Source organism: Dermacentor albipictus, chromosome 1 (genome assembly GCF_038994185.2).
Source record: "Dermacentor albipictus isolate Rhodes 1998 colony chromosome 1, USDA_Dalb.pri_finalv2, whole genome shotgun sequence".
Classification (NCBI taxonomy): domain Eukaryota; kingdom Metazoa; phylum Arthropoda; class Arachnida; order Ixodida; family Ixodidae; genus Dermacentor; species Dermacentor albipictus.
The window spans coordinates 210268866-210280883 of record NC_091821.1 but is presented as its reverse complement, the minus strand read 5'-3'; the positions used below and the strand labels follow the sequence as shown (position 1 = coordinate 210280883).

The 12018-nt window shown below is 47.6% G+C and overlaps 1 protein-coding gene across 1 annotated transcript in view; it reads left to right on the top strand.

Moving 5' to 3' along the window:
- The window catches only part of LOC135906634 (hemocyte protein-glutamine gamma-glutamyltransferase-like), a 59753-nt gene that overhangs the window by 14471 nt on the left and 33264 nt on the right, over window positions 1–12018 (top strand). The window contains exons 4-7 of the mRNA XM_065438120.2: window positions 504–622; window positions 1213–1320; window positions 9901–10078; window positions 11084–11216. Of these exons, the coding sequence (XP_065294192.1) occupies window positions 504–622; window positions 1213–1320; window positions 9901–10078; window positions 11084–11216 (538 nt within the window). The remainder of the gene's footprint in view (window positions 1–503; window positions 623–1212; window positions 1321–9900; window positions 10079–11083; window positions 11217–12018) is intronic.

Genomic DNA, 12018 nt, shown 5'->3' with positions numbered 1-12018 from the left:
CTCATTGACAGAAGCCTGGCTCTTAACCATTATCATCGAAACTGCACCAAATGCCTGGGCAAATATGAAACCCACTCTGCGTATTCCAATGGGATTAGTTCGTATCGATACGTCTGAACCCGCTTTTTTCATTGAAATGATGGTAGATGTCAACACGCGAGGGTTTAGTTGGTTTACTTTCCTGATTTGATGTTTCTTTCTGTCCACTGGGAATGGCTTTCTGTGAACAAGACTCACGTGCGCTATCGGTGTCTTCAGTGGATGTTGCGATGTAAAATTATTGTCAGGTATATATATATATATATATATATATATATATATATATATATATATATATATATATATATATATATATATATATATATATATATATATATATATATATATATATATAAATATATGCTCTCACATAGTAGATGGATTGGGAATTTAGAGTTGCTTTGAATTGATCCCTGCATATACTGCTGAACACCAGTCTTACACTAACTACACGTAATTCGCAGGAGACCTCGTGTATATGGAACATGATCAGGCGCGGGCCTTCTACGTGATGCAAGACAGAGGCCTCGTATATCACGGACAGTGGGAGCGCCCCGATCCCAAGGAGTGGTACTACGGGCAGGTACGAAGCGAGCTGCTGTTATAATGGAAAGGGGCCGCTCTAATTTGTGTCTCACGCGGACAGTCACAGTGGGCGCAGATCTCCGTCTAATTTCTGAAGGCCTCCTCGTGGTTCTTATGAAGCTATAGGTGTGCGATACTGCGCACTGAACAGCGCTGGTGGCACCCACCATGTAAAAAAGAAAAACATACCCAAGAAACCTGGACATAGTTCCGGCCATTGTATGTCCCTGTGTCGCTTATTCTCGTTAGAATGTTCGTTAGTACTCACTTTAGGAGTATACGCCGCCCGCAGAGATGTACGGAGAGGACAGTAATGTCTGCTTTACACGACTTTATAGGTGAAGGGGGCTTCTCTTTTAGAGGAACACGTATGGGTCTCCTTTGTAGTTTCGTGCTAATGTCAATATTTCCCCCTCATGAACTTTCCTCCACCTTGAGGACTGCCGCAGAACTGATTTGTTAGACTCCATATGTGATTCAGTATGGCAATCGAATTGTACGTGTGTGCTCTTTTATTTCGGAAGCTTGGTGCTTAACGCCAAGCAGTAAGCTTGTCTTGCACAAAATCTTTTTACTGGTTCCTTTCAGTTCGAGAAAGCGACGCTGCCAACTGCTGAATTCCTCTTAAAGATCCGCGAGCTGCCGATTTCCGAAAGGGGGAATCCCATCGCCGTGTCGCGGGCGCTTACTTCCGGCGTAAGTGCACTTCTCGTTTTCATTCCCGCACACACACGAAGTAGGAGCAACGTTGGCAAAAGTCAACACCCTTTCCCGACCAGTACGAGTGGCGACGCGGGATTCGTGACCTTGACAAGCCACAAGGAAGGCTAGAGGCACGAGCCATAGGGTTTAATGCAGGGAGTCGAACTGAAAGAATACCGCTTCGGTTAGTGTTCGGGTACAACGCGCTCCCATTTCGTTCCATTTGAGTTCCGGCTCGGAGAAATAAAATTTATGACGGTTCGCAACACTGAACCGGTTCGCAAACCGGTGCGGCGCACTTCATTTTGTCCTGCCCCATGCGACATGTTGCATAGTACTAGAGCACTGCACGGGCCGTTCTGTCAGGCCTGGGCCCGGCCCCAGCCCGAAAGTGCTATGCGTTTGCTTAAACTAGGCCCCTACACGACCCGGGCCCGAAAGATCCGGGCCCGGCCCGCCCCGGCCACACCCTGTTTGGTTCGACCTATTAGCCCTTGAGCCTAAACGAAGCATGGTCGGATTCTCTGTTATTGTGAACATGCTAGCCGAGCACACACAAATTATTATTCGATTACTCGATAAGAAAACGGGCATATATAATAGACAGAGGGGCAAATAAGAAGAAAGCAAGCAGGCCACTGACCCCGAGACGGGATCAACTCCTACCTACTCTCTAGCAAGGAGGACATGGAAAAAGAAGTTGATTATTTGGAATACAGAATACTGCGTCATGTTTTCCGCTAGAGTTGGTACTCTGAAAAAGAAATTCGTCGGTAAGAGAAAAAAAATTACATCGTCTGTTAACCATGCTCGTGTGTTAAAGTGTGATAATAACAACCGTACTATACTTTCCAAATAGTTGTGCAACAACATATGACGAAGCATAGGCACACTCCCGTACTCACCACAAGCCATTTCATCACACTTTAGAATCTCAAATAATAATTCCAAGCTACATTGATGTAACTCGAACCAATTGACTTGGCACGAATGTGAAGTTAAATACAATGGTCTATTGGCTTTCAGGAATGCCATAATACACTGCAACTAGAAGCTTTTTAGTCCCAATAAATGCAAATTGGTGACACGCATGGGTAACGCTCATGCGCAATCATATTGTCACATGGCACATGCCCTTTTGAATGCTTTATTCTGCTTCCTTTTTATTGGTGTCAGTTCTTTAATCGTCGACAATTTAGGCATCCGTGTTTCGTAATGTAATATGAGCAAATTCTGGCTCTCTCTTCTTTTGTTTCGGCACGTATAGGCAAGAACCATGCATCGGGACAGCGCAGGATATAGTTGTCTTTTTTTCATCAATTCGGGATATTAAATGCTGCTTTGTTCACCTAAAATTGCAGAGGACCCGCCTAGTGCTATATAAAAACATGTACACTTATCTGTGCAGCGTATCGCTGCTGTGTAGCGGCCTGCCTGCCACGAGTTTCCCAGAAAGTGGCTGACACAAATGACCTAAAATTTCATTAGGGTTGCACTCTTACAGGCTTCAGTTTTGCGGAGTTGCAAATATAATGCCCTGGTCCATTATGGGCCCGATAGAAGACAGGGCCCGACGCGAGCCCGGAGCGCCTAGCCCGGCCCGGGCACGAGTCAACTATTGGTTGCCCGGCCCGAGCCCACGTAGCGCTTTATGCTATACACTTGTCCGCATGGCTTCATCATGTCCGCGTGCCTTTCTGCCTCCTTCATCAAGAGGAGGCGGATATTTAGAAGTGAAATACACAGAGGCGGGAGAATTTTCACGTACCTATTGAAGACAGAGGTAATTAGTGAGAATCCATGCGTCAGAGTAAGGTCTACGCAGCTTCCACATTCGTTAGTCTGACAGCAGCCAAAGATGTTAATTTTCGTTTCTCTTAAGTATTTTTTTTTACTAGAGAACTGGCGTGAGAAAACTGTGGCACATGATCTATGGTGTCGGAGACAGCACGAATTCCCCACTGTATTACAAAAATGTAGTAATTTCTAGTCTGTAGCAAAGAAGGAAGAAAGCTTCTGACATTTCGCTCAGCTTTCTGCTTTTCTAGAAGCGGGTGAAGACATTGATGCTTCTGAACGATGAACAACGACGGTTTGTACCGAGCCCTACGCCGGTATTTCTTGCGCATCTGCATGTGCGCCTACTCTTGTGCAGGCTAAGGGCGTGCAAAGACGTTAGAAGCACGCATGCATTGTGTCCCGCGATTAATTCTTGCAACTCTAAGAGCGTTGCGCTCTGCTTGGCTGAGCCCTAACCGTGCGTTGAACCAAGGTGCGTAACAAAAGCAGATTTCGCGTGCCGTTTACGCCGTGGTTACCGCTCACTGAGAAGATGTCGTTCCTTAGCGGCATCAGTATTTATTTATTTATTTATTTATTTATTTATTTATTTATTTATTTATTTATTTATTCAGTGCACACAGTCGCCAAAAGGAATTACAGTGGGAGGAGAGGGGGGGGAGGTTTTAGAAACAGTTAGAAACGTTCACAAAATATTTTTTTTCTACACAACGTGTGAGACAACAGTTTCAAAGCACGTTAAGTTATACATGGACAATATACAAGAGAAATGTCAAGGAAACGGGAAAGTAGAGTCGCTTCAACAGGGCAAAAAGAATATATCATTTGACACGACATTGGCGACACCGGCAGGCAAGCTATTCCATTCTTGTATAGTTCTTCCAAAAAGATGATTTCTTAAGCAGTTCTGTCTTGCACAGAACTTCTCGCGCATTTAGCTCATGGTCCACGCGTTATGACCGGTAATGAAGTGGCGTCATATATTTGTCCGTTTGCATACCAATTGTAGCGTAGTATATGAAATGAAAAAGCTCCAGACACAGCTTTCTGCGTCGTACTTCTAAGGTATCCCATTTAGATTCCTCCTTAGCACTCGCAGCGCTGAAATTAACTTTGTGTCGACCTGACACGTACCGCACACCTGAATGCTATACCCTCCCAAGTTTATCAATGTCACGTGCCGTCGGATGGTCCCACACTACACAGGCGTACTCGAGGACGGACCTCAGGTACGTTTTGTATAGCAGCTCTCGTGAAGACTGGCTGAATGCTCTGTAGTTCCTGCGAAGACCTAGAATGTTCCCTGTCTTCGCGGTTGCATAGGTAACCTGTTTCTCCCATGATAATTCTGGAGTGTACCAAACCCCTAGTTATTTAACTGTGTTATTTTAGCTATTACATTGTCATTCAACGTGTAGCAGCAGCAGCAAACGACTTTATTGGGGTCCTGAGGAGCTAAGCGGGGGCCTGCAGGTCCCTACCCAGCCGCTGGCTAGTCCCATGTCGGAACAGAGAGGCCATGCCTCTCCGCTCGTTCACGGGCCCTCTGGACAGCCAGGAGCTGGACGTCCTGTCTCGGGTCTGTGATGGCCTTCGTCCAGTCTTCTTCTGTATTAAAATCCTGTAACACAGGGCGCTGCCAGAGCATGTGATTTAATGAGCTAAATTCAGTGCCGCAATCTGGGCACAGTGGATCGATGTCCGGGTGGAGCTTGTTCAAAAAGCCCCTAGAGGGGTAGGACCCCGTCTGGAGCATGCGAAGCGTGCTAGTTTGTGGCCTGTTAAGCTTATGATGGGGAAAGGAAAACTCTGCCTATTCCCTCTGTAATGAGAGGTGATTTCATGAAAGGTAACCAGTGGATCACTGTGGACGAGCTCTCCCGAACTCACGCGAGACACCATCCCGTCGCGGCATACGAAACCTCGCGCACGGTCGTGGGCTATCTCATTGGGGTTCAGGTGACCCGGTAGTACGTCTGGTCCCATGTGAGCTGGGAACCAGACTATGTGGTGAACAAGGTCAGAGGGGTGTTTGCCGTTTAGAATCCTGGCTGCTTCTTTGGCTATCAATCCCGATGCGAACGCTCTAACGGCTGCTCGGGAGTCCGTGTACACCGTAGTGCGTTTTGAGTCCAGTAATCCGAGAGCTATAGCAGCCTGTTCCGCCACATCGACCGAGGAGGTTTTCAGCGACGCTGCCGAGAGAAGTTCTCCCCTGTCATTTACTATGGCTACGGAGAACTTGTTGGCACTGGCGTGTCGCGCCGCGTCAACAAAGGTCTCCGTTCCGGATATGTTCTTTAGGAAAGTTCTAGCCCTCGCTAACCTTCAACCTTTATTGTGTTGGGGGTGGACATTTCTTGGAAAAGGGGCTACAATAAAGGAGTTCCTTGTCTGAACATCAAGTTGCGTGATATTATCCTGATTGAAGCTAGGACGGAGGCCTGCCGCATCCAGAAGTCTTCTGCCTGCTTTGGAGTTTGATAATCTAATAATTTGTGCTGATCTTTGTGCTTCTATTAATTCCGAAGTTGTGTTGTGTACTCCCAATGTCATGAGTTTCTCTGCGCTAGCCGTGATTGGCACGCCGATCACCTTTTTGATACTTTTGCGCATAAGCGTGTCTAATTTATCCATTTCTGTTTTCGTCCAATTGAGGGCTGCGACTATGTAAATGACATGGCTGATGAGGAAAGCATGGTGAGCCCTAAGGAGTATATCCTCGCCTATGCCACCTTTCTTGTTGGACACTCTCATGATTAATCTAATAATGTTTTCAGTTTTCGTGGTGAGTTGGGCTATAGTCTTAGCGTTGCATCCCTTTGAGTTTATTGAAAGCCCTAGTATTTTGATAGAGTCTACTCTCGGGATGGTGTGCCCATCTCTGGTACGAACGCTAATTGGCACCTGATCGAGTGGGGTGAGTCCCCTAGCACCTCGTCTAGCCTGTCTGTACAGCAGGAGTTCCGACTTTCCAGGCGAGAGTGCCAGTCCCGTACCTTTCAAGAAAGACTCTGTAACATCCAGAGCCTCCTGTAGAGCTTGTTCGACCGTAGCCTCCGATCCTCCAGGACACCAGATTGTAATATCGTCAGCATATAATGCATGACCTACGTAAGGAATTGCTGCAAGGCTTTCCGACAACTTGCGCATTGCTATATTAAACAGAAGGGGTGAGATAACTGCCCCTTGGGGAGTACCCCTGTTTCCGAGTGTGAAGTATTCCGAGACTGATTGCCTCAACTTTATGGCCGCCGTCCTGCTCTCGAGGAAGGATGCAACGAAGGAGAAGAATTTAACTCCTAAGTTCAAGGCCGATATCTCCTGAAGGATATAGTCATGTGCAATTCTATCGAATGCCTTGGATAGATCCAGTGCGAGGACGCCTTTTACATCTTTGCTTTGAGAGTCGATTATCTGTGTTTTGAGCAGGAGCATGACATCCTGCGTTGAAAGCAAGGGCCTGAAACCAACCATATTGTACGGGAATAGTTCGTTGCGCTCAATATGTCTCGATATCCTGTTATGCACTGCATGTTCCGCTACTTTGCTAATGCAAGAAGTAAGGGAGATAGGACGGAGGTTCTCCAAGCTGGGTGATTTACCTGGCTTGGGGATTAAGACCACTGTGGCCTTCTTCCAACTCTCCGGTACAACGCCTTCCTCCCATACCTCATTTATCTCCTTCACTAAAGCTTGAATTGCTTTGTCGTCCAAATTTCTTAAGAGCCGGTTTGTAACTCCGTCGGGGCCTGGGGCAGACCTTCCGTTTAAATTGTGCAGCACTTCCCTGATCTCAGCTTCCGAGAAGGGGACGTCCAGCTCTGGGGCAGGCGCGCCCTCATACTGAGGTAGGGGAGAACCTGGGCTTTGGCCAATGGGAAGGTATTTGTTCGCTAGTTTCCGAAATATGGAGGCCTCTGAGATGCCTTCCATTTTTTCCTTATTAATTAATCGGTATATGACTAGTCTCTGATTACATTTGGATTGTCCATCGTCTAAGAGATGTTTGAAGAGGGTCCATTTGCCTCCTTTGCGCATTTTTCCATCCGCTGCCGAGCAGGCGTCTCTCCATTGCTGTTTATTAAGTTCTGAGCAATGCTCCTCAATGAGTTTATTGAGCTCCGCGATCTTTTTCCGTAGCCTGCGATTGAGTCTTTGTGTCTTCCATCTCTCGAGGAGAGAGCGCTTGGCTTCCAGGAGATGCGCTAACCTTGCGTCCATCCCTGGGGCATCAAAATCCGTAACTATTTCCTTGGTGGCCTTCTCGACATCCATTTGTATCTGTACAAGCAGTTCACTGAACGTGTCGTATACTGCCTCATCTTCACCTCTTATTTTCCTAAAGAGGTCCCAGTCTGTGTATTTATAGGTTTTGGGAGGAGCTGCTATTATTTCCAACCTGAGTTCTATTATGTAGTGGTCGCTCCCCAAGTTCTCCTGTAAGTTGGACCACGTGGCCACAGCATTTCTAGTGAAGCTGAGATCAGGGGTCGTGTCTCTGGCGACCGAGTTTCCCAGCCTCGTGTGGAAACGTGGGTCCGAGACCAGTGTCAGGTTTAGGTCTGTACTCGCTGCAACTAGGTTGGCCCCTTTCTTTGTTCGTGTTACATAACCCCAAGCCGGGTGGGGAGCGTTGAAATCTCCTGCGACTATTAAGGGCTGCGATTTCGCAGTGGTTGCGACCCTATTTAGTAGTGAGCGGAGATTACGCTTATGAGCGGAAGGAGAGCTGTACAGGTTGAGAATGAAAATGTTTCGTCGAATTTTTCCGTGGGGGATGATTTCAATTAACTGTGCCTCGAGACCGGATTTCTTATCCGAGTTACAAATTTTTACTTCGTGCTCCTGAAAAGAGGTGTCTTTCCTGACGAATGTGGCGATACCTCTGCCATTTTCTCCTTTTTGACTAACCGAACGGTAGCCCGATAAATTTACCTTCTCACTAAGTGTTTCTTGCAAGAGCAGGACGTGCGGCATTATCGCTTGTGCTTTGATGAGCTGCAATAGAGCAGCCTTGCGCCTTAAGAAGCTGGCGCAATTCCACTGCCAGATAATTAGGTTTCCGGTTTGTCCCGCCATTTTGATTTCTATTGAGCTAGCAGAGCCTGCAAGGGACTCGTGTTATCGGGATCCTGCTGTACCTTCTTAGCTTTTGCAGTGGTGCCAGTGGAGATGCTTTTGATTTCGCTAGCGTCTATCATTTTCATTTTAGACTCTAGGATGCCAACTCTACGTGTTAGGTGAGAGATGTTACTGTCCATATGCTCGACAGTGCTAGATTGAATAGCTAAGGCCTCTCTCATCTGCGTGAGCGATTCCTCAATTACTTTCAAAGACGCGAGTATGTTTGGTTCTGGCTTAGGGTCCTGAGCGGGGGACTCGTCAGTTTGCATTGGCTCTCTTTCCGTGGTCGCGGGGGGGGGGGGGGGGGGGGGGAATAGCTTTGCGCTTATTCGACCCTTCTGCTTGAACTGGGATGGGTAAGGCTACTTCGCGGGGTTCACGCGAGTTACGGAAGAGCTAAACCTAACTGAAACAGTCAACATGACATTCACTCGAAAGAAGTACTCTTTAAATTCAAGGTGTAAGATAAATTTAAAGAGTACTTCTTTCGAGTGAATGTCATGTTGACTGTATCAGTTAGGTTTAGCTGCATGCGCCACTTATTGGCGCGTGCAGTTGCTAGGCGCAGGATCCAAAGCAGGAAAAAGAAGTGCTACATTCTGTCAGACTAAAACAAAGACCTTCCCCAACCCCGTCCATCTCAGGAGGATATATCCGGACGTCTACTCAGATGATAACTGCAAGCTATGCGGCAGGGCTGACGCAACTCTTAGACACATTCTCTGGGAATGTGACGTTATATGCGAAGAAAATGCAGTTTCCCCAGATGAAGCTGCGGCGCGATGGACAGCCGCGTTGCGCAGCTCAAACCTCGAAAATCAACTATGGGCCATCCAGCAAGCCCGTGAGGCGGCGAGGAGACAGGATCTCCGGACCTCCTCGGGGGCGGCCTAGGCCCAGGCCACGAATTTGCCGGATTGTTAATAAAGTTGTTACCACCACCACCATTCTGTCAGACTAAGCGCGTGAATATGTACGCGGAATGCGCTAGTTCAGTGGTTTACCAAATCGCGCTAGATTGCGGGAAAGTGTGCATTGGGCCAACCGGACGATGTCTAAACGACAGGTTACGGGAGCAAAAATACACGTGCCAGCTTCTGACAGCGCCTAGCAACTTGGCTGCGCACTGCAAAGAGTGCAGATGCTCTACGCTACTAGAAAGCACCACAGTCATCGGCACGTCAAAAACAAAAATGGAGTGACAAATATAGGAAGCACTTGCGATAGCAAAAGAAAAAGAGAAGTGCGTAAGCACTCAGTCCATCATGCTTATCGTAGCTGAGGTCGAGTTTGCCAGGGCGAACGGGTGCAAGTGAGCGATGTTTTCCGGCCTACCGCATCATCACATGTCTTCACCTCGTCATATCTTTTGATATCCCCCCTCCCCCGCCACATCACCTTGTATATAATCGCGTTCTTTAATAGTATTAAACAAGTTTGTAAGTTGCGCCACGTACCTCCGCGTCTTGTTCCTTATGTTCGTCAGTGTAACACTAAGCGCTATGCACTCCTAAACGTCGACCAAATAGCCCCATTCATTGCTTTACTAGAAATTCGCTTATTGGCAAGCATTCGTCACTTGTTTTTTTTTCTTTTTAACAGGAAGCTTGGCTTAATGTTTAGCTAAACTATGTTCGTGGACTGCAGGTAAATTCCAAAGACAACAACGGTGTGGTCCAAGGAAAGTGGAGTCCGCCCTACTCCAACGGCGTCCACCCTTATGCCTGGAGTTCATCCTCTGCCATCATCAACCAATACATGGAGTTGGGAGGAAACACGGTACTCTACGGCCAGTGCTTCACCTTCGCTGGGGTCCTCAACACCCGTAAGGCAACCGCTGCGCACACCTAGTTGAACATGTTTTGCGAACACGTAGTATTCGGTTAACATATGAATCAACCCGCCGTGGTTGCTCAGTGGCTATGGTGTTGGGCTGCTGAGCACGAGGTCGCGGGATCGAATCCCGGCCACGGCGGCCGCATTTCGATGGGGGCGAAATGCGAAAACACCCGTGTACTTATATTTAGGTGCGCGTTAAAGAACCCCAGGTGGTCGAAATTTCCGGAGTCCTCTACTACGGCGTGCCTCATAATCAGAAAGCGGTTTTGGCACGTAAAACCCCGGGATATAATTTAATTTTTTAACATATGAATCAGTGTCGAAAGAAAATAAGATTGCCTTTATACCTCCAGTTCCCGTGCTGCTGGTGACATTTCACCTCCCTGTATAGTTATTGTCATCAGAAGCTGAAAGCATAATCTCCATATACACACGTTTACCCTGAATTCCTAAGCCAGAGTCACTGGATCGGCAAGCAGCACCACAGTATTCTCAATAGAAAAAAAAGAAAAGAAATAACGGCCTGATTGGCAATCAAACTCTAGTCCCGAGCCCGCGCAGAAAGACATCGGCCGCTTAAGACGCGATCGCGCGCGGAGGCGTTGTGAAAGTTACAAACTTGTGCCACTGTTGAGCTAATGTGAAGCAAAAAAGACGCTCATCTCTTTCTCGTAACATTCCCAGCAAGCTAGTCATTTGAAAGTTTTTGTTCATATGAACAAATACAGCCAACCAATCAAGTGGTAAAACTTCCGACGCTATTGCGTCTTCGCTCTCTCCGTCCACGACATTTTTATTGCGCCTAAACGTTTACACACGACCTTCAGAAAGTGTCGAACCTGAACGCTCGTTAAGGACTTCCCCCGAGTTGTCATCATAGTGTTCTGAATTTTTATAAGAATTCGTTAGATAATCGCGACGTATTTTCAAGCAAGGAACCGCTCCTTTGTGACTGCGCTTAATTTTACATCTACGTGGCCCTACGTTACAGTTCTCCGTGCCATGGGAATGCCGTCCCGGGTTGTGACTAACTTCCCGTCAGTCCACACGGAGAATGGCGCCCAAGTACTAGACATAAGGTTCACGAACGAGGGAGCGAAACCATACATGTCTGGCAGCATTTGGTGAGTGCGGTGTCTTCGCTGTTTCTTTCTTCTTTTCTTTTCTTTCTTTATTTCTTTCTTTCTTTCTTTCTTTCTTCTAAAGCGAAGCTTTTTTTGGGAACCCTCCCGCACTTTCCTGACCATGGCTGCTAGGTGCTGCTGCAGTCATGCCGAAAAGCTCACGCTTTAAAAAAAAGGTTCGAGTACACCTAGGCAATTCTTATGAGTTGTGAATGCGAAAGCATTAATGTCCAATTGAACGCCGCTGAGCGGTCCTACGAACTCCTCGCGGACTAGCGAGCGCGCTGAGACGCTTGGCTAGCGCCTCCTGGACAGCACAAGGCCGGTGCACTTCCATCCGTGATGTCATGCATGCTACCTTGCCCGCCTGCCACAGAACATAATGGGGACGCTCCCGAGTAAGCCGCGGTGATTTTGACGTCACCACTTTCGTCACACCGGGCTTGGCAATGGAAATTTCGGTCAAAGCAGCATGATGTCATAAAGCAGAGTGCACAGGCCTGCTATCCAAGAGGCACTGGTTCAGCCCAGTGGGTAAGACACTCGGCTTCTGAGCGTGGGGTCGTAGGCTCTAAACTCACTACTGCCAACGTTTTTCCTGTCTCATTTATTGAGTTTTCCTTATACATTATTTATTTATAGCGATTACAGAGGCAGCGTTAAAACGCAGGCGAGAGCTCGCGCGGACAAGGAACGCGCTAATAACACAGGCTTCTGAGAGCGAGGGTGGCGTCGCTTCGCGGGAGGGCCCTCGCACAACACCTGGCTCACCAGCGGTCTGGCAGGTGAACCCTTTCCCCCT